The following is a 24,087-nucleotide window of genomic DNA, read 5'->3' as shown; positions in this document are numbered from 1 at the left end:
TTCATGAGAGACCCAGAGAGAGAGAGAGAGAGAGAGGCAGAGACACAGGCAGAGGGAGAAGCAGGCTCCCTGCAGGGAGCCCGACGTGGGACTCGATCCCGGGTCTCCAGGATCACGCCCTGGGTTGAAGGCAGTGCTAGACGGCTAAGTCACCTGGGCTGCCCCAGAATAATTTTTTAAGAAAACAAAACAAAACAAAACAAAAAAAAGAAAGAAAAAAGAAAAACCCACACATTTGGTCTTTAATATTTGATGGGTGAGTATAATATTCTCAGGTTAAAATGATTAAGGTATTTCATGTACAGTTTGAAATTCAAGTAACATAAGAAGATTTGTAATGAACAACAATCTTATTACCAAAAGTTTTTAACACTTTTTGCTGTTGAGCTTTTGGAAATTTCCTTGAATTCTCTATGAATAAGCACATTAATACCACTGTTTCTAGATTTATTAAATACCAGCAGTACCTGTTGATCCCCTGTGGCGTTAGATGAAGATTTAGCTTATGTGCATAACCCTTCAATTTTTCATAGTTATATTGCAATTTAAAATTTTAAACCTCTCTCCCGATTAAATTTGTAGCTTTAAGTAGTATATTTACACCAATATGTCATGTTCTATCACATTTTAACACTATCTTTTGACTCTATACTTGGCAAATGTGGCACTTCTATGAAAATAAGGCTTCTGGCACTTATAGGATCACATCGTCTTCTACAGTTCCAAGTTGTTATGACCCCTGTGCCAGTCTTGAATAGTCCCAGAATTGAGGTCACATCGATTCCCCTTTCGAACCCTCCATCAAAATATAGATTACCCAGAATCATGCCACACTAAACTTACTTTCTTGCTTATACCACAAACTTTTGTTAGTTTCATTTTCCTAGATTATCTATTTTTTTTTCTAGTGAGGAGAAAATATCTCATCTTCTAAGTATTCCCATATGTTCCAGATTCTAACTTTTATATCCTTTACCTCATTCTTCTTCCTTAAGAAATTCTTGGTGTTCACTGACTTTTCCCTTATATTCCCCTTCACTATTATTCATATTCCCCAAATAAGTGAGAACATACACTGTTTGTCCTTCTCCGATTGACTTACTTCACTCAGCATAATACCCTCCAGTTCCATCCACGTTGAAGCAAATGGTGGGTATTTGTTGTTTCTAATGGCTGAGGAATATTCCATTGTATACATAGACCACATCTTCTTTATCCATTCATCTTTCGATGGGCACCGAGGCTCCTTCCACAGTTTGGCTATTGTGGACATGGCTGCTAGAAACATGGGGGTGCAGGTGCCCCGGCGTTTCATTGCATCTGAATCTTCGGGGTAAATCCCTAACAGTGCAATTGCTGGGTCGTAGGGCAGGTCTATTTTTAATTCTTTGAGGAACCTCCACACAGTTTTCCAGAGTGGCTGCACCAGTTCACATTCCCACCAACAGTGTAAGAGGGTTCCCTTTTCTCCGCATCCTCTCCAACATTTGTTGTTTCCTGCCTTGTTAATTTTCCCCATTCTCACTGGTGACTTTTCATTAGATGTCTGGGTTAGTTCCAGTTTCTACTGTCCCGCATACTCCTCTTTCTCAGTTTTCAGTCTCATATTTTCCAGAGCATATCCTTAAGCAGCTACCTCTGAAGGCTCAGATGTGATGCAAACGTTGTAAGTTATTGTATGTCTGAGACGACGTCAGTTCACTCTTACACTTCATTGTATTTGCTTGGTTATAAAGTCCTAGGTTAAAAATAATTTTCCTGGAAACCTGGAAACTGGATTCACTTTTCATCCAGCATCCATTGTTACTGTTAAAAGCCCAATTGTTGTCTGATTCTTGTTCCTTTGTCATTGATTTTTTTTCTTCTCTCTGTGCATTTTTATTATCTTTATTTTTGTAACAGAATCATACAGCTTTATGTTTAAGTGTGTGTGCATGCATGTGTGTACATTTTCTTTCATCTCATGGTTTTGATTTCTGCCTCAGTTCTGGAAGATTTCCTGCACTTTTCTTCCAAATGACTTTTTATTTGTGTGTGTGTGTGTGTGTGTGTGTGTGTGTGTGTGTGTTGAGGAGAAGATGAGATCATGTATGTATATTGATGTAACTTTTCCAGAACATCCTATTGCATGTCATCAACACAACCTCTCTAATCTCTCTAATTACACTTGTGACTGTCTTAAGTTTTCCTTTGCTTTTGAAGTTTATCCTGTTGTTCCAGGGATCCATTTTTTTTGGCCTGCTTCAATTAGTCATTGTCTTTTAGGCTGTAGAATTTCCAACCGTTTCTGGTGATCCTTGGTCATCTGTTTACATTTAAGAATACAACAAGAAGAAGGCTGACTCAGAGTTCTAGGTACATGCACGAGTCTCAGGAAAGGAAAGATTTCACGAATAAATGGTTAAGGAGCCATCACTTAGGTGATGCACCCAATGTCGGATTGAAAACCGTATTCCAGAGAGCTGACTCGCACATGCAGAGTGCTCCCGCACTTTGAATTTCTTCAGAGAAAAAGTTTGTGTTTGCATATTGTATTGTCAGACCTTCAGTTTTCTTCAGGTTTTCACCTCTGACTCTCACTCCTGTGCTTATCTACCACCTTTGAGCCCAGGCATCTTTAGGATTTGGCTAAAGAGGTTCACCGTCTTCCTGACTGCAAAAAAATCTAGACTAAGCTACTGTATCAGTTAACACTCTTACATCAGAATTTTGCCTTCTAGAAAATTATTGTAGGAAGATACTTTTTGAAAGTGATTTATTATCATGATAATGACGTCTTTAGAGCAAGGGATGGCAAATATACTTGAAAACTCATTCAGCCATCTCGAACTTTCTTTATTTACCAACAAGTTGATGACACCCAGCTCTTCAATGAGATATTTTATTGTATGAGCCAAAGGATGAAACCTGTAGAACACTTACTTTAGAGACTCCGTATTCGATTTTTCATTTAAAATTCTATTCGAAAAAAATAATATCAGAAATGAAAAATATTTTCCCTGACAGTTTTCTTGATAATAATCATCAAACTTAAGAATGGAAAGAAGTTGAATATTCTTGTAACTGTACTATTGGACCTTTCGTGGCATGTTGCTGAGTGGGGAAAAAATAGCTTAAATGTAAATGTAGGGCTCCCCTCATTTTTGTTGAAAATGTATTAGAAAAGAGGTAGAAATAAATATTTCAGTATGCTAGCTAAGAATGCATAGCTTCACACAATAAGGTTATTTGTCTATATTTTTTTTCTCGAAACAACATATATAAATATTATATAATAAGAATATGTAAAGAAAAAACTCACATCAGAATTTTTCATAGGTAGGGAAAATTGCTCTTATTTCAGTCAAACTAGTACACAATTCAATGGAGAGTTTTTAAAACTGAAACTCGAAACTGGTTAATAATCACCTAGTATTTGGAATAACAGTAATATTGAAAGGTTCTATCCTGACCCTCAGTTGGTAGTCAATATAATTTTTATTTTTCCTGTAGCAGAGACAAGTTTGCTCAGCCTTCCCTTTTGCTTTTTGCTACTGTCACCCAAGATTTACTTCATTTGAGCAAGATTTGCCTTCAGATCTGTGGCTGGCTGGACTTGTGCATGGGCAATGCCTTTGAACTGGGACTTCTCTTTTTCATAAACTGAATAGAAAGAAAATAAAGCCAGAATTGATCAAAAAGTGGCATTAACCTATTGTAACACTTATTTTAAACCTGAGAGTGAATTTGCTTATAGCATTCAGAAGGTTCATCCTGAGTTTTCAGTAGTGAACATATTGGTGGCCTGGCAGCATCGCCTACTTCAGTGGTTCTCAACTCTGGCTACACATTCAAGTCACCCGGGAGCTCTTAAAACTCTCTGGGTCCCAGCTCCTGAAAATCAATTTTACTTGGTCTGAGGATTAAAATCAGGATCCATACTTTTAACTATAACCCCAGGCCAACATTGAATGTAGCCAGAATTAAGAATTTCTAGCCTAAAACATGTATCTTGATTTCTCTCTGAGGACATTGTTAAGGTACTTTTTCATAATTTTTTAAACAATGAGCTGTGTTATTTATGATAGCACTCTGAATTACTGCAAATTAGTCATGTTTCTTAAATATTCACTTTTGTGTGTGTGGCATCGAGACAGTGCTGGCGTATTAAGTTTCCTAATTAAAGGAAGACAGCCACCGGCAGGTTCATTTCATATACAACATCGATATCAAAGAGAACATTTCGTCAGAACAAATATAGTCAATCAGAGTACAAAGGTCTTTTCCATGCTAATTAATTCTGGAAGAGGTTACTATTGTTGTTTTCTGATAAGAAGACAAAAATAAGCACAAAAACCTTGTCTGAAATACCATACAAGTGACATAGTTTGCATAGCACCTTTCATTAATAATTCTCCCAAATTAATACTGGTTAATAGCCTCACAATGACTCCGGTCTTACAAGCCTTTCCATTCAGTTCTATGCATCTTATTTTTGAAAGTAAAAAAAATTGTGATAGTGCCATCGTAAGTGTTGACATTTTCTCTAAATGCTTAATGTAATTGGGCATCCTCACTCCATGGGTGTTTCTCTCCTCATCCTTCCAGTATGTCCCAATCATCCGCCACACTTGACCTGTCTTCCTACCTCTTCAGGCATCGTACCTCATAGTCAACACTTTAGCACCCCCAGCCTCAATCTACCATTCATTCAATTTAGGGAACCATCACAGCTTCCCAAGAGGTTAAAGCATCCACACCTGAGGTATTTGCCTTTACAGTGAAGGTGAGAATGAAGCTCTGGCTGACTGTGGTATCAGCAGGTGTTCCAGGAATCCATCTGGATGTAACACCTGGCTGAAAAGTACTCATTTAGAGGCAGCCACATATCTAAAATGGATATGATTTTATCTTCTTTGAGAATAGATCAAGCAAAACGGTGTCAAATATACCAAGAGTGCAATTAAATAAAGCATGAGTGTTTTAGCAATACATACTCTCTTTTAAATTCAATGAAGTTGCATTTTCTAATTTTGCTTTTAGAGTGCAGACTGCCAGCTTCTACCGTTGGGTTGGTTAATGCATGAGAGTTTCCAAGTACCAGCAGGCTCTAATACAGTTTTTGAAACCTGACTGATGCATCTAGTTAATGGCTTTTTCTTAAGAGACAGAGAGAGAGAATCACATGAGTGTGAGGGAGGAGTAGAGGGAGGGGGAGAGAGAGAATCCTTGCTGAGTGTGGAGCCCATTGTGAGGCTCGATGTCATACCCCTGAGATTATGACCTGAGCCAAAATCAGGTGGATGCTCAACTGACTGGGCCACCCAGGCACCCTCCTTTATTTTGTTTTGTTTCTTTTTTTTTTTTTTTTTTTTTTTTTTACAGTGAACTACTTTGAGTAGTTCAAAGTAGTTTGCCCCATGAGACTGTCAGTGCTATCGCAGAGTTAGCTACAGGTAGCCCGTGTTCCATTGAGGTTGAGTATAGCTCATTGTTGAAAGTGATAGCTACGGGGGAAGGAACACTCCTGGTGGTTCTGTTGACTCAGAGCTGGACATTTCTAGTAAGATTGCCTAGCAGGATTTGTAGTGTATTATGGATGAAATGCTGTTTTCCCTGCCAGACATTAGTCAAATTCTCATTCTTGTATCTACTAGCTGTGTGACTGTGGCATATTATTAACCACTCTGAGCCTTGGTAATCCCATTTATTAATTGGAATTAATGATCCATGCTTTGCAAGACTTAAATTAAAAAATTAATTTTAAATTAAATTAAATTAATTTATTTAAATTAAATAAAGAGGCACAACTCCATCACACTCCTAGCACAACATCATAGAGGTTTGACAAATATTTGTTCATTGCTTTATTCACTCACTCATTAAGCTTATCTTGCACCTCAAGTTTTGCTGGGCTCAGAGATATCTTCCCCAACCAACTGTTTCTATTATCACTAAAATGTGATTTTTTTTTATGACAGAGTGGAATAACAATAATTTACTGAACACTTATTACACACTCTCTACCTGCCTTATTTCACTTAATTCTCATAACAGTTTTTTTTTTTAGTTAGGTACTATTATTAGCCTCTTTTCTTTTTAGCTGAGGAACCTGATTGGCCAAGATAGGATAACTTGCTAAATGCCATACATCTAGCCAAGGAAGAATTGAAATCCTAATCTAGGAGGTCTTAGCCCCTCATCTTCTCCCTCAATCATCCCAGTAGGAACACAGTCCATGGAGGGGAGAGGTGGTTAGTGGTGTCCATAGAACACTAGCTCTGCGATGTTAATAAGTATGGGGCTGCGAGCAGTGAAAGATGGGGGTAACACTGCATAGTAAAATATATTTGGGTGATGATTGGTTGCATAAGGCTAATCAGGTTGGGAGGTTTAGAATTTCATTGTTTGGTTTTCTTCCTTCTTTATTTTGCCATCTGTGAGCCTTTAATTCTTTTTTTTTTTTTTTAAGATTGATTTATTTATTTTAAAGAGATAAAGAGTGAAAGCTTGGGGAGGGGGAAAGGGAGAGAGAGAAATCCTCAACCAGACTGCCCACTGACGGTGGAGCCCCATACGGGCTCCATCTCACAACCTTAAGATCATGGCCTGAGCCAAAGTCAAGACTCACACACTCAAGCCACTGAGCCAGCTAGGCGCACCTAATTCTATTTTTCATAGGACAGCTCACAAAGCCAGAGCACCATTTGATCTTTTGCCTGGAGCCACACAGACAGACAGACAGACAGACACACACACACACACACACACACACACAGTTATTCTGGCAAGTGTCAATCCATGTAACAAGGGACTTGAAACCCCGATGTGACGATACCCTGGTCTGTCGGCCTGGAAGCCCTGTGTTATCACTCGCCCTCTCTCTTGCAGGTGTTCTGTAAAGTGACAAGGACAGAGAAATCCATATTAGCAAGTAACTGGAGCTTATGCTGCAATAAACCCAGATAACTTTAAAGTGAAATAATCAGGGCTTGTTAAGGCCAACATAATTTGGGTGCAGCCAACTAAAACGCACATCTACCCAGTCTTGTGAAATCAACATTTCATTAACGCTATGAAGTGAGTCCCTTTAGGATCTGATTTATGTTGGCACAGCCGGATATTTGTCTTCTGTGAGCTTAAAAGTTCAGGTTGGTGGAGGGTTCATTTTATTCCTTAAAACAGTGATGGTCAAATGAGTACGTGGTAATTTTGCTTTCATCCTGTAATATTAGATAATCTCCAATAGTTTTTGATATTTCTTTCAAATAACGTTTCACATTAAGATGGCGGAAAAAATAACTTCTTATTGATGTTGCCAACCTTCTTCAAGATTACAGAAATAGAGGAATTATACTGAAAGAATGGGTTGTTTTCCAGTTGTGACAGCCTCACAGTCGCTGTAAATCTTTTCATTTGTTAGCTAAGCCCATTAAATAAGTCCTCTTGCCTCAATTTTTTTTTTCAAATTGTGTTCAGCATCTGACACTGCTCAGCACTTGCTGCTGCAAGTGCTATATCCACTGCCACCCGTTGTCCAATGTGCCACGTCCCTGGGGAGATGTGCATAATAACTTCCTAATCGTCTCTGCTCCCATCCTAGCCTCCTTATGGTCTGTTTTGCATACAGCAGTTACCAGAAGCTTTCATAAAAGGAAAATTAAATATCATCATTTCTCTACTCACATCCCTCCTGGTTTCCCACTACCTGTCAGAAGTAGACTCCTAACTGTAGCCTTCAGAGGCCTTAAGAGATGTGGCCCTGCTCTAGCTCTAGAGCATTCGCTAACGCTTCCGTTGACTCACAGTGCTAGAGCCATCCCAGCCCTCTTGTGTTCTTTGTTCATTATAAGTTTTGCTCTTATCCCAAGTCCCTACGCTGATAGAAATATGAGCTTCACTTTGTGTCTCCCGATCTTGACTTAAGAGATATTACTGGAAATTACAAGATTTATTTATTTTTTCCCTCTTTCCATTTCCAGAGGACAGAGACTTGCTTAGTCTTGTTGGTGCCGACAGCCCAGAATCAAGAACAGTACCTGGCACATAGTAGGTTGTCAAGGAGTAGTTTTAGGATCCCTGAAAGGAGAGATGAACAGATGAAAGCCAAGGAGGATATTGACACACGTATCTTTGGAGAATCTGCTCTCCATTACTACTTTGCTTTCCGTGATGTCATTCATCGCTGGGGTTTTCTCACTCATTAGGAATCAGTACCGTGTTTTTGTTCTCACTGAAGACCTAATCTAATGGCATTCCTCGTTTTCATGTAAGATGTATTGGCAAACCTTTTGCAGAGCATTTAAAGACCTAATAGCTATGGCTCTTTTTAGTAGTAAGAGAATGCCTTTCTAACATTATTCCTAATGGGAAGTCCTCTGGAGTGCCCATTTAGATGCTTCCTACTTTCTATTATCCGATTATTATTTCTATTATAGCACTTTGGCTAGTTCACTAGAATGATAATAACTGCCCTCTGTGTCTGTCTCATTCGTGTTACCTGTACACACTGTCTACTCGATGGATGGATCATTGATGATTGGGTGAATGTGTGGAACAATGCATGTGGATAGAGTAAGCACTGACACACTGACACAGTGGAAAGCATTTACCTTCAAAATTTGCTTGGGTGTGGGGTTGACTGAATACAGCTTTGGTGGTGCCCTCACTGTGACTGGCTAGTGTCAGGGCTTGAGAGCAATGCTCGTGTTGGGAGAAGTGGGCAGCAAAGGAACTGCAAGGAAGTAGTAAGTCCGGATCTTCATAATCACCCTGCTCTAACCCTTGAGTAAACCATATGTGGGCCGTTAGATTTACTCTTCATAGGAAACTTCAGTGGAATAATAATTTTTAAAATCATGGACCTTACTAGCAGTCATATCAGGTACTAACTCTGTCACTCAGGAGAAAAGTACACCATCCGTGCCTCAGGTTCCTGATTTACGAAATGGAGATATCAATACTATGGTTTGATTTTTTTCTTATAATGTGAGTAAGGATTGTTTGAATTAAGAGTTTTCGTGAGATGCAAATAAGACAATGTATGTTGGAAGTATTACTATTCATATTAATTAACATAAATTAATATTACATATAATCGATTGCATTAATATGCAATTATATTAATTATGCATAATTAATATTATGCAACGATGATGCATATTGAATTAATAATATGCAATATTAATTTAGGTTTGCTAAAATCATCATTAGTTCTCTTTTCACTGTATCTCCCTGCTTCAACATATTAAATGATCTTTTTTTCAGCTTGGAGAATCTTGTGGGTTTTTTTTTAATATAATAGCTTTATTGAGATATAATTCACATACCGTACAATTCACCCACTCAATGGTTTTTAGTATATATAAATTTATATATAAATTACAAAAAATAAAAATAACTTTAAGCTATTACTATCTTTATTTTAATCTTCAGCCCCAAGTGCTCTGGCAATCCTGGAACACACTATCATTAGCAATGTATGGAAAGGTTGCACCGTAGTGGCCAACTAATAAGATCACTCACACATACTTAAAATTGCCTAACAGTTACCTCATCCATTTCCAGATGGTCCAGCAGTTATATTACTATATAGCAAAGTAATGAAATGGCATTAAAATAAAGAAGAATCGAGCTGGAATAATTTGTCTATTAAAATTACAGTGTGAGAGATGGCTCTAAGGTTTATGCTGCAATCATAGGAGCCTGCTGTCTTGATTGGTCCCTTTGAGTTTTGAGCTGATGTTGGTTTGCGCACAAACTTTGCAAGAGTTCATGGATTCCCACTTGACTCAACAAAAATTTTCATCATAAATTATATTACTGATGATTTCAAAAAGGATTTGTAAATTAAATTTTAAATTTCCATTGGCGTATTCATGTCAATCATGTTGTTTCCTGCCCACCTAGGCTTTAAAGTGGAAAATATGACTTTTTTGCAGTCCCAAATTACATAATTGGTTTTATAGATGCCTAATTACTAGAGTTGTGAACTTAAAGAAAGAGAATGTGTATTTCTTTAATACCTTATATGTACAAATCACACAGGAGTTGCAAGATTTTATTATTCCAGATTTTCAGATTTAAAAAAACATAACTGACCCACTGCCCTCAAGCTGATAAATGACATAACTAGGATTGATTTGGGTTTTCTGAAATCATTAGCTGTTTTTTCACTACGTTGGGGTCCTGGGTTCAACATATTAAATGATTTTTCTTTAAGGTTTGGGAATCATGTTATATATATATATATATATATATATATATATATATATATATAGCAGTAGCAGCTTTATTGAGATATAATTCACATACCATACGATTCACCTATTTTAAGTGTGCACCTGAAATGGTTTTTCGTATATCCATCACTGTAATTTTAGGATATTTTCATCACCTCAAAAGAAGACCTCATACCTATGAGCAGTCACCTATTCTTCTTACCTCAATCCCCCAAGCTTCAGGTAGCCACTCATTTACTTTCTGCCTCTATAAATTATTCTGGACAGTTCATGCTAGTCACAAAAGACAATATTTGGTCTTTCATGACCAGCATTTTTCACTTAGCTTAATGTTTCCAGGGTTCATCCATGTTTTAGCATTGATCGGTACTTCATTCCTTTTTATTGCTGGATAATATTCCACTATATGGATAAGTCATGTGTTATTTATCCATTCATCAGTTGATGGACACTTGGATAGTTTTTGGCTATTACGAATAATGCTGCTATGAGCATTGGTGTATAAGATTTTGTGAATTGATATTTTCATTTCTCTTGAATACATACCTGGGAGTAGGGTGGAGAATCATATGGAAACTATGTTAAAACTTTGGAAGAACTGCCAGATTGGTTTCTCCAGCACCCGCAGCATGTTTCATTCCCATCCACAGTTTCTGAGGGCTTGACAGCTCCACATTCACACCAACACTTGTTATTGTCCATCTTTTCTAGTATAGCCGTCCAAGTGGGTGTGAAGTGGTCTCATTGTGGGCTTGGGTTCGGTTTACACGTCCGTGATAAATAACGATGTTGAGCATCTTTTCATCTGTTTGTTGGCCACTGTACATCTTTATTGGAGAAATGTCTATTCAGATCCTTAGCCCTTTTTTAAACCGGGTTGTCTTTTCATTATTGAGTTGTGTTATATGTACATATAGATACATAGATGCTCTTTCTGTTTCTTATATAAAAGCACAAATATATGCATGGACAACGTGTTTATTTGTATGATATACATGTACACATATGCCCATACCCTGCTATAACTTAGTGTCCAGTGCTGATATATGCATACACATATCGCATGCACGTTTTGTGTGAGTGTGTGCGTGTTACTCTATGTCAGGTGCTAATAAAAGTAATAAAAACTTCTGAGGAGACAGAGAAGTATGGGAGGTTCTATTTTAGAAATGGTGGTTGAGGAAGACTCTCTGATACAGAACCCTGGCTGCAACGGGGATTGAGCATCCCTGGCAGAGAAAGGAGCAAGTGCAAGGGCTCTGCAGTGAGAACATACTTCACACCAAGGAACCTAGTGCAGCTGGACTGGAGGGAGTGAGGGTGAGGTTAGAGGACAGAGATGAGAAGTGGTAGTAAGGGGCCTGAGGATGCTTGCCCAGTGTGCCATAATGTAAATATGACTTTTACTTGGAGCTACAAAGTATTGGAAGGTTCTGAGTAGAAGTTTAATGTAATTTAACGTAAATTTTAAAAGGGCCACTCGGTCTGTTGTAGGAGTAAAAAACAGAAACAGGAAGATTGATTAGGAGACTCTTGCAGGTTTCTACCGAGAGATAGTGGTGGCTTGGATTAAGAAACTATGACTTTAATAAATGATCAGTTTCTAGATGTAATTTGAAGATAGGTCAGACAGGAGTTTAAATCCTTGGAAGCATTCAACAAATCTTTACTGGATAGCAAAGACAGGTCAGACCCTATTCTAGATGGTAGGGACAAAACAGCGAACAAAAAAGACAACAAAAATGAATAAAGCGAAAAACTGACCCACAGATACCTTGGTGAGGGAAATAGGTAATAAATGAGGATAAATAAATAAAAATAACATATTGCATGTTAGAAACTGATCTGCTAGAAAGTAAAAGCAAAGCAGAAAAAGTATTTTGTGCTCAGTCAACAAAATTTATTTAAGGATCAGACATCAGGTCAAAGAAAGTGAGGAGTCAGGATATTGGCCTCTGTAAACTGGAAGAATGGAGTCGCTATTTATTAAAGTTCTCATTGTTTCTATCCATGGGCTTGGGGAACATTCTTGTGAACGAAACTTTTTTTTTTTCTTTTAGATGACTTTAGGATCCCTCTCTAGGTGTGCTCTTAAAACATATTAACACACTGTGTTCCAAAAAATGTGCTGATTTATATTGGTACAGAAAACAAATGACTATTATCATTTCTCTAACGTCTTGTTGGCAATGGATATTCTTATTAGAAATGAAAGATGCCAAAGAAAAATCATGTGCTAGCATAAAATAGTACCTTTTAAATTTTAAATTCTTGGCCATGGAAGATATTAACCCACATAAAAATAAGTAAGTTTTCATAAAATCTACCTTACTTTTTATTTCTTGTCTGTTGACAATTTTTATCTTTACCTGTTGGGATGCTAATATTTATCTCCATCATCATCAGCTGAAGGAAGATAGAAAGCTATGTTGATAATTAGAGATTCCATCCCTTTTCATTCAATAAATATATTGCAATATTTACGTGACCCAGTTGTTTTTGTTTTAATTTTTGAATATTGGGCAGCCTGGCTGGCTCAGCGGTTTAGCACCGCCTTCAGCCCAGGGCGTGATCCTGGAGACCTGGGATGGAGTCCCACGTTGGGCTCCCTGCATGGGGCCTGCTTCTCCCTCTGCCTGTGTCTCTGCCTCTCTCTCTCTCTCTCTCTCTCTCTCTCTCTCTTTCTGTCTCTCATGAATAAATAAATAAAATATTTTAAAAACTTAATATTATATTGCTTCAAAGTTTCCTAAATCATCATCCCTCCAATACTACAAGAGGCAATATTAAATAGTAGCTAAGAATGTAAGGTTTAGGGCCAGATTTCCTGGGCTCTCGTCCTGCCTCATACCAAATGTGACACCCTAGGTACCTGCCTACATTTCCTTGCTGGTAAGGAAGGCTAGTAACAGTACTTTTAAACAATTTAATCAAAATATATGTGAAAATAATATGACACCCTTCCCAGTGCTCAGACCAAAAACATTGGAATTATCGTTGACTTTTCTCTTTTAAATGTCACATCCAATATAATTCTGTTAGTTTTCCCTTAAAAAATACATCCTCAGGTTGACCATTCCTGAGTCTCGATACCACCCTGACCCAAAGCATACCTCTCTACCTCATTATTTCAATTACTCCTACCTGATTTCTTTGCCTCTGGCCTTGGCACCTTCAGCCTATTTTCATGTCAGCACCCAGATTGATTTTGTTAAAATCCGCTCAAATTCACTCTGCTCAAATTCACACAATAGCACTCTTTAACTCAAGATGAAAACCAAAATCATTCTAGTGGCCCAAGTCCTCCATGATATGCTCCTACTTTCTCTATTGCTACTTTAACATGATACCCTGCCACCTTCACTCTTGTTCATTCCTCACCAGTCACACTAATCTATTTGTCTGTCATCAGACAAGAAAGGCATGTTCCCACCTCAGGGCCTTTGCACTTGCTTTACCCTTTGCCTATGATGCTCTTCCCACCATTTTGGCATCTTTGCTCCAGGTTACTTTAAGGGAGGTCATCCTTAACTATCTTATTTAGAATTGCAAATCGCAGCCCTCTCTGTTAATCTCCCTGCCCTCTTTTTTTTTTTAATTAACCACATCATCATTTAATATATAAAAGTTACATTTGTTCTTTTCTTTGTCACCATCAACTTCATGAGGGTGATGATTTTTGTTCATTGTGCTTCCTCCTACCTTCAAAGTAGAATAGTCTCTGGAACACTGTAGAACTAGCTCAATATATTATTTAATGAATGAAGGATACCTGATACGTATAACAATTAAATAATTGTTAGCTATCCACCTGAAAAAAAAGGAAAAAAAAAACATTGGTTACAGGAATAGTGTGTATAAAGTTAGTGTGAGAAAAAAATACCTATTTAACAACAACAACAACAAAAAAAAATACAAACTACATTAAGACATTTTTATATTCAGGAAAAGCATCTAATTGATTTCTTGTTTCTAACCCAGGAACACTGTAGGAACATTTTAAGAGACAAGACAGGAGAGATAAATTTACATTACATTAACAGGAATTTGCAATCTCGCTAATAGTAAACGGAAAAAAGAAAGCTGTTATTACATACAGAAGAATCCTTCTATATAATTTGAAGAAAAACAATAAGAAAGGTAAACATAGGGGTACCTGGGTGGCTCAGCCATTGAGCGTCTGCCTTTGACTCAGGGGGTCCCGGGATCGAGTCCCACATTGGGCTCCTCCACAGGGAACCTACTTCTCCCTCTGCCTGTGTCTCTGCCTCTCTCTCTGTGTCTCTCATGAATAAATAAATAAAATCTTTAAAGAGAATATTAGGTGCTCAGAGCATTTTAATGTAATTGACAATTAATAACATACTAAGATAAAATATGACGTGTCCAGAGTTCATTCCTACCACTGCTAAGATTCTGATACTGTAGCTGCACATGGCATAATATGTGTGATGGCAGGTTTTAAGCATTACTGATAAAAGTTATTAGTGCATATATCATAAATGATTTTTTGTGTTATAATACTAAGTTAAATGATTGAAATCTTTAAAGAATTGTACATAGTTGTTGATGTCAAAATTTATGATAGGTGTCAACAGATGGAATAAAATAACTCTCCAAAGCATTTTCACTTATTTGAAAAGGCTAAATATATACGATGCTGTTTTTGAATTTGAAGACATACTTCCATCATATGGAATACAGGTTTTGTGAAATATGTCAGCGGTTCGTGGTTGTACCTACAGCTACCATAGAGGCTTCTTGTGTTGATTATAGCTTGTTTATTGTTCATATATTCTTACAAGGTCCTACTCTTTTTATAATTCTAATGGTAATTAATTTTCAGTGTTCTCTCCTTGTTTGCAGTTGTAGTTTCATTTACAATCCCTAATATTAAATAAAAAAAAATTCTTATACTGTTTGTTAGAATTGCTTATGTGAGTTCTCAGACTTGTCACTCTTCGGTCAAATTTGCATTTAGGAAACTGTCCAACTTTTAAGAAAATAAATTCCCAAAGTTAATACAGATTTTAATTAAGCAAATTAATGCTTGGGAATCTATTGAGTTCTAAGTAATGTCTTTATCTTCATGTTCTAAAGAGACGATGAGTTTGCGTGATTCTAATTTTGTTTTAAAGAAGTTTAAGTCCATTAAACAGCAGAGATGTATTTGATTCTTATGAAAGTTACTGTAGTGTCAGTATTAATCCACTAACGGGGAAGTTTTCATGTTATCCCCTCCCCCCCGCCTTTTTTTCCTTTTTTTTTTTGCTTATTTTTTGGATGGATGGGTCATGAGAAAAGTTATACTTGGTTAAACCTTGGGAAAGCATGAATAAAAGAGAGATTAGTACATTTAAAGAGAGCAAAAAGGCAGAAGGATAAAAGTGGATATAATTTTCTCTTTCTCTTTTGTAGCCCTAGGGAAAGATAAGGATTACATGGATGAATCAGAACATGCTAATTATGACCGATCTCGGCTAATCAGAGACTCTGTTCCCAGAGATAATTCCGAATCCAAGGCAAAATTATCTAAGGTAATACCAACTAAACTATCAATAAGTCACTTGAAAGCAATATTTCTAAAATCTTTCAGTTCTCAATATTAACATATTTTGTGCTGGAGAAGATAAGAGGGCACAGGGGTTAGTTAATATGCGTCGTTAAGGACTTAAAGGTAGAAAGTTGTATGTAGACATCATATTTATGTTATCAAATATTTTTTTAAAACAATGTGAAATATAAAATTAACCATTAAGGGGTTGTTACCTCATTTTTTCATACTTTTTGAAAGGCAGCATGATTTCAGGAGAGCCCGGAACAGACCTAGATTTGAACTCTGGTTCTACTACTATTTGTGAGAAGGTTAATTAAACGCACTAGGCCTTGTTTTCCTCATCTGTTAAGTTGGATTATGTCGTCTGCTCGATGGAATTGTTTGATGGGTGCGTGAGATAACCGTATGAGAGCATTTAGAGCAGAGTCCACGCTGACCACGGGGCAGGTTTTCGTAACAACCTGGCAGCTGAAACTCATTGAAACTACAGTTCATCAGCAGATGCGTAACTTGGGTACAGTTGGGTTTAAAAAACCCTGACGGCAGCAATCCCACCGTTGCTCAAACAAAATGATTTTGTGAACTCTTCAAAGCATCTGAGTTTGGCCATTCAACACCAAATGCCATCCCCTTTTGATATGGTCCAAGACAAATTCTGGCTCAATCCAAGCCCAGTCCCTCCTCCGTTATTCTTCTATTGATTAAAGTGGGAATGTGTTTCTAAAAGAAATTTGCAGCTTAACACAGGGAATGACTTAACCTTCATCCTCACTGCAAGGCTAATCATCCCATCCTTGAAAAATAGTCCTCTATTTCTCTAATGTTTGATTTGGCTTGGCTTGGATTAATTATGCAAATCCCTTCATTAGTCACCACCACAGCGTCAGAGAAGAAATATGGCACAATTAAAATATTGCTATCATAAATTTGACCGACTTTAATAAATAGATGTAGGCATAAACACTCGCGTCAAATTTCTTCATTCCTCTTTTGCTTTGTTTTGTTAAATGGGGTCAGTATTTTGTGCCAATAATTCTTCAGTTATCTTTACAAATCAGGGGTTCATCTACCCTCTGTTCACATCATCGGCCGCCCTGTGTCTGTCTGAGCAACATGGGGTTTAGAATGTTCTACTACCTGTAAACCATTGTTCCAAGTCACCTGAGAGAAGGAGGAGCTATCAGAAGTATTGAGGAAAAAGCAGATGTTGTTCCTCAAGACGCCCATGGCACCAATAAGAAGACCTTCAAGTAATTAAAAAATGAACTAAGATTAAATAGAATGAATCTCATCTGCTTCTCTAGAATTCACCACGTGCCACCAGTGATACCCAGCATTTCATTTCTGCTCAACAGTAGCCATTTTTTCAGTCTCACTTTGACTAGACTTGAACTGTAGAATCTGAAAGTTAAGAAGTAGTGAAGGGGCGCCTGGGTGGCTCTGTCAGTTAAGCAGCCGACCCTTGATTTCGGCTCTGGTCGTGGTCTCAGGATCATGAGATCAAGCCCCGTGTTGGGCTCTGCACTCAGCAGAGAGTCTACCCCTCCCCTTCCTCACGGTCTCTCAAAGAAAGAAATAAATCTTAAAAAAAGAATAAATCTTAAAAAAAAAACAACTTTTTTTTTAAGATTTATTTATAGTCTTATATAGGTAAGGCCGCATGCATATTTTTTTTGCTTTTAAAATAAGAGAATGGTGTGTGATGATAGTAACAGATCACAGTTGTTCAGTCCAAGAAATGCTAGTGTAACGTCCTATTGAGTCTGCCCAAATACATATTTTTCTGCTGTTGCACTTCTACGACTCAAAATATAAAACAATGTCATGCGTCACCTGGATGTTTATAGACTCACTCTTTGTAGACTCACTCTTTTAGCTTCTCTATTAAAATGCCTACTTTTATCCTTTCATAAGTTAGAGCACAGCATAAATTCCATTTTGAACAAATGGTCACATGACAAAAAGAAAAAAAATGTTTAAAAGCCATTAACTGGTTACTTGCTTATCTACAAACGGACGGCAAAATAATCTGCTTAGAACATGTTATTTGTGTACATTTGTCACAGGGAACCTCAAAGAGGTAAATATCTTTGAGCTAGATATCTTTCCACTTATATATGAATTTGTCAACCTTCCTCTTACTCGATCCCGTCACTAAATAACAAGATTTGTGTGCATTTATGTGTATATATTAGATTATATACAATTTAAGATGGACCTGAGAAGTGACTTCCTCATTTTTGTGCTACTAAACAGCAACTTCCATATTGTTTACATTAACATGTATTAATACACGTATACATTCTGTGGCTGGAGATGTGTACCTCACACATTATTTGGTTGGTTGGGATAATTGTACTTGCCTCAACCTGCCGCCTGCATATTATGCAATGCATTTGATATTTTATTTCTTTACAAAAGTTATTCAATTGGGATCAGTTATTCAAAGGGATCATTTTAGAGATGATGAACAAGCTTATAGAGTCAACAGGAAAAGAGCAAAACTCCCAGGAGAAGGTGACTGCTAATGTAAACTATATTGTGACTAATGATAAGTATTGGATTATAGAAAAACAAATGGAGCTTTCCAACAAAATTTGGCATCAGCTATAAACCAGGTTCATAGGAAGTAACTCCAAATCCTCTAAGGTGGTATCTTATATTGAATGTATGAGGAAGTCTGTTGAACTCATCAACTGTAAAAACAAAAAGCAAATCTAGAAATAGATGGAGAACTTGATTTGTCAACTACTGTGTAAATGTTTCCTGAATGATCTTGAGACAGGGTATTAAGTTTAAATTTTGATCATGTATTCACTGCTTATGATATTTTTGGAAGCTAAGTATATTTGTAAGGCAGTATAGTTTGTTCAAGAATTAATTTTCGGAACAATGAATTGCATCTTTAGGATATTTGACTTCAGATCGTGAACTTTTGGGGTAGCTCAGTCAGTGAAGCATCTGACTTGATTTTGGCTCAGGTCATGATCTTAGGGTCATGAGATTGACCCCCATGTTGGGCTCCTCACTGGACATGGAGCCTGCTAAAGATTCTCTCTCCCCATTTTGCTCTGTCCCTCCCCCCCCACACACACACCCTCCCTCTCTCTAAAACAAAACAACAAACCATGAACTTTTGTGATGTCATTTACACTGAAAGTCTTTAATATTTTAGAAAATAAAAACATTTGTAGTATCGATGTTGACTGTGATGAAGTATATAAAAAGTAGTAGTAAATAGTCGTAAACATTTATTTTATTTATTTGGAAGCTACTACATGCAGAACCTGGCGCTTGTAGAACAGAAAAAGATGGCACACATGGACGGGTTTCGCTCTCCCATCTAGCACTAGCAGGGTGCAGTACAAGATGCCTGTGTATAAATGGAGAAAGCTAAGAGGTTCTAGAAATGAGAGAGGACACTACCCAGGGGATAAGTCTAGATTTAGCTAGCCTCAGGCTTTTTGGTAGGAGCCATACTTAAATAACTCAGAGGTGCTGTAGTAGATGGAAATTAGGCCACAATCTTTCTTCCTCAGATCCACTCTGTTTTCAGTGAGACTTTACAGCATCTCCCATCAAGAGGTTGAATCACTAGAATGGGGCAGCCCAGGTGGCTCAGTGGTTTAACGCCACCTTCAGCCCAGGGCCTGATCCTGGAGACCCGGGATCGAGTCCCATGTCGGGCTCCCCGCATAGAGCCTGCTTCTCCCTCTGCCTGTGTCTCTGCCTCTCTCTCTCTCTGTGTCTCTCATGAATAAATAAATAAAATCTTATAAAAATAAAATCACTAGAATGGCCTTGGGCCTTGCTTTGGCCAGAGATTGCTGCAGAAGTGAGCATGTGCCAACACTGAACTTTGGACTCAAGAGGTCTTGCACTTGTATTCTTTGTCTTGGGAACTCCACCTCTAGCGGGTGAGCAAGCCAGAAATAGCCTGTGTATGGATGAACCCTGTGGATCAGAGCCCAGTGAGCACGGTTGGCCCAACTGAAGCAGAGTTGTGACAGAGTTCAGTGGCATCGACCAGGAAGCTCAGACCCTGTAAGGGTCTAGCTGAGGTCAGAAGAACCACCCAGCTGGGCCCTGCCTACCCACAGAATCATGGTCTCAGTAAACTGCTGATGATTTGTTTCTCGGCAGGAGGTGATGGATGCAGCCATGAATGTTGAAGGATAGATAGCATGTTGGCTGAGGCCAGTTGATTGTTAACATAAAGTGAATTCTTCCTCAATTACTGAGAAGATTTGAAAAATTGTAACTGGTTTTCCAAAACATAGCCATATTGTCCATTTCACTCTACAGAGCCCAAGAAGCTTTAAATGTCGTAACCTAAAGAACATGGTATCATGCCAGCCTATCTAAAACATTCTGACATCTTTAAAAAAATAAAACCCAAAACTCTATTTACAAAACTGTTTTCTTTGTGATAGCATTAAATTAGGGTAGAATTCCAAGATTACCTTTAGTTGAACTACGTGTATATAGTTAACAAGCACAAATACCCGCTAAAATTGGTGAAGAACTATTTTTTAAAAGCAATTCTTGTTTTGTTTGTTTGTTTTACATTTTGACAAAAAGTCTCTTTTTGACAAAAGCCTACATGGATAAGAAATTTCAGGAAGCAAATTTGTAATATATATATATAAAAAGTTTTATAAACCCGTGGGCTGAGACATCTGCTCTGACTGCAAGCAAAGTTCTAGAATAGTTAGGGATTGCTTTTAAAACACTTTTGTTAAGTATTGCCTTTTTCTGTCTCATTAATATAAAGAGCCTCATGAATTACAGTTGAAGATAAGATCCTACACCCAACTGGATGATCCTCGGAAGCAAAGTCCTTGTCTGTCAAAAAGCCACGTCCTACACACTAGCTGAAGTCTCTAGATGTAAGTAATTTATAGGAAACATCTACAGTTAGTTTAGGTTAGAAGGAACAAATCTATGAAGCAGGACCCATGGTCTCTGTAGTGGACATTAATGAAGAATTTCCTGTGCTACTCTCCTCAGGATGCCAAAAAGAATTGTGTTAGCAACAATGAGTCCGGGAATCTGAATCTATATTCCAAATTACAGTGACTTCTCCTCTCAAAGGATGCCGGGTATCAAATCAGACAGGAAAAAGGTTATGGATCAGGAAAATCTTGACATGAATATTTCAGCAGTTCATTAAATTTAGATTTCAAAGCCATTCAATTTGATTGTGTCAACTGGCATTGGCAGATGGTGTTCGTCTTTAACTTAACTGGTAACAGGAATAATTTTCTATTTTCTATGAAGGCTGGAGACACATCATATGTGAGAGGAGGTGAGAGGAAAGTGGCCTCTGCAGTCTCCTACGATACGTGCCTTTCACGTGGACATTGACAACTATTTCATGAGCCTCGGTGGCTCTCTGACTCCAAATAATGTTCAGGGATTGTTAGTATTCTGAACTTGCATATTTTTTTTACTAGCAATTGTGAGATGATGATGACTTAAACTATAGCATAATGACTGAAGATTATATATGAACGAAAATAAAATGCTTATTATTTTCATTTATTGGGATAGTTTCTAAGGAAAACCCTAATATTACATTACTTTAGGACCTAAAGTAATATTTTTATTAACAATACCATTGTGGGAAATGGTACTCTAAAAATTTAATTTTCATACATATTATGGAACACACAGCAAATTATCTTGCTTGGTTTGTTTATCTTTTTGACCAGTGTTTTAATTTTTTTTTTTTTTTTTTTTTTGCCTAGTATAAGACTTCTTTTCCAGCATTATCCTCCCTAAAAAGCATTATCCTCCCTTCAACCATCTGAGGCATCTCCTTTCCTTGTGCCATTTAAGTACTCCCCCTTAACCTTCAGAAGCCTTCTCTGGTAAGAGTTGGTATTTGTGCAACACAAGCTGGTTGCTAGCGTAGGTTTTACAGATTTAATATAAGATTTTCTAGAAGCCTTCCCCATGACCTGTAGATAACTTAAACCTATATGTGATGTGTGTGTGTGTGTGTGGTGTGTCATGATAAAGGTGGCATTTCACATCAGCAATGAAATTATTGATCTTTCAAAACAAATGTGCAAATGTTCTCACAATAATAGGTCATTAAGGGGTTAAACTATTTTTAGATGTCTGCTGTACATCTTACACCAAAATGAATTATTGAAGAGCCAAAATAATTAATAAACTCAAAATGAATATGTAAATATAAAATAAGCATTTTTTTTTCTAATCACAGAACAGTAAAATGACCTTTCTAAATGGTCTTTTGAAACCAACAATGAAATTGATCATGGAAGACTTGATAGATTTGACTATTTATTTATCAGTGTCAAAGTTACAATAAAATTAGAGTAAGGGATAAACTTAAGATAAAATAATGAACTGACATAGTAGAAAATATACATGCCAAATAATAGTTCATATTGTTAATTTGCAGTGATGTGATTATATAATTGATAAACACAAGAGTGAAAAAATTAAAGGTGGTATCATTTAACACATAAAACATTAGCAGTACTAGCAATTGCAGAAATACAAATATAAGCAATATTTTTCTGAAACAAATTAGAAAAGAATTTTAAAGAAACAGTATTGGCACTGTAAACTGCTACTTTTCATTGCCTGGTGGTGGATGTGTATATTGATCCTCATTTTCTGGAAAACAGTCTAATAATAAAGATTAAAATAGTCTTACCTTTTAACCTACTTCTCAGAATTTATCCAGAGAATATAATTAGATGTTTGTCCATATAATTATGTTTAAGGATGCTTCTCACACTGTGTTTGTGAGGGGCTGGGGAGGATTAAACACTTAAATATTTGAGAATAAAAGATAAAATTAAAAATAATAATGCCCTCAAATAAAACAATTGAAAAATACACTTCCAAACTCAGTAAGTACAATGGGAAATGTCACAATGTGTGATTATTAAGAAGGTTGTTATTAAAAAGCGTACGGTTTGATATAAATTATATAAAAATATCTAACTCTTGATTTAAGAAAATACTCAGAATTATACACAACAAATTTTATAGTGTTTATCACTGGTGGTAGATTTAAATGGCATAAACATTATTTCCATGTATTCTTAAATTTAAGCCATAAGTATTATCATATTATCCTCATTTTAAAATTTTATACAGCTAATAAATGACTAAGCCAAGATTTGAAAAATAAGATGGTTCTGCTCCCTGAAACTATTTTTTTTTCCATTTGCTACACCAGCAAGTCAAGAAGAGTTCAGAACTTCACCTTTGTATTCTGATAACCATCCTAAGTAGCATTTCAGTCTGTCCCCCTAATATGTATGGATCACTTATCCACCAGAAGCTGTGGTAAGCACTTTGTGTGGATTATCTCATAACTTCCTATAGCTCAATGAAAGTAACTATTAGTCTCATTTTACTAATGAAAAAGATTAAGGGTTAAAGATGTTAAGGTTTCTTGTCCAGTCCCTGAGCTAGACAGGAACACAACACAGCTGAATCGTAGCATGTCTCTCTCATCCCGGAACCCTGTGCCTTTCTGACTCCAGTGCAATAATTAATACTCACATATTAATCACATCTTTATAAAACCTTGAAACACTGCTCTGAAGTAGGCATCTCTGCTTTAAAAAAAAAATGTATTTATTTATTTTAGAGAAAAGGAATGGGCAAGCAAAGGGAGGGGGCAGAGAGAGAAAATCTTGAAGACAACCGCCCGCTGAGCACAAAGTCTGATGAAGGGCTTGATTCCATGACCCTGAGATCATGACCTGAGCCCTGGGCTGAAATCAAGAGGCCGCCCAACCAAATGAGCCACCCAGGTGCCCCTCTGCCTTTTACTAACTGTGTAAAATTAACTCACAACATCCCAGGAGTGGATTCGCCTGTTTATAACTTACTTTTAAATGAACAAATAACCAAGTAAAGAAGCAAGGAGTTTGTTTCAACTTAATATTACTAAAAGTCAGCAAAAGTAGCCACAAGGGAGAAGGTGTCTATTCCGTGGGGTTACAGACTAATAATCAGTGGAGGCAATGTTTTCAAATGCATCTATCATATAGAATGGAACTCCTCTTGTCAATTGGGACAAAAATAACAGTTCAACATAGCTGTGTCTGGAACAATGGAACAGAAGGTTAGGAAATCAGGGCATGTAGATATTTTAATTATGAGAGTGGATTTAGGTGAGGGATGAATCTGACGAGGTTAATGTCTCTAGTTCTTTCGAAGCTATCTAGGAAAAATTATGCCTACTTAGGAAGTCTTATTTCACAGCCTATACAAGCAAACAAACAAGATGCACAGATGTTTTCTCTCTCCTGACAC

General features: G+C 37.1%; 1 protein-coding gene across 4 annotated transcripts in view; it reads left to right on the top strand.

The window, feature by feature from the left end:
* ANO3 (anoctamin 3) overlaps positions 1 to 24,087 on the top strand; it is a 372,459-nt gene that overhangs the window by 201,964 nt on the left and 146,408 nt on the right. For 3 of the 4 annotated variants that reach the window (XM_055317544.1, XM_055317542.1, XM_055317541.1), the window contains one exon: positions 15,639 to 15,757. In XM_055317544.1, the coding sequence (XP_055173519.1) occupies positions 15,639 to 15,757 (119 nt within the window). Of the gene's footprint in view, positions 1 to 15,638; positions 15,758 to 20,632; positions 20,667 to 24,087 lie in introns of those variants that run through there. The other variant, XM_055317543.1, reaches the window with a different exon arrangement.

This window comes from Nyctereutes procyonoides, unplaced genomic scaffold (genome assembly GCF_905146905.1).
Source record: "Nyctereutes procyonoides isolate TBG_1078 unplaced genomic scaffold, NYPRO_anot_genome, whole genome shotgun sequence".
Taxonomy (NCBI): Eukaryota; Metazoa; Chordata; class Mammalia; order Carnivora; family Canidae; genus Nyctereutes; species Nyctereutes procyonoides.
The sequence above is the reverse complement of the archived record's forward strand: the minus strand, read 5'-3'. Positions and strand labels throughout refer to the sequence as shown.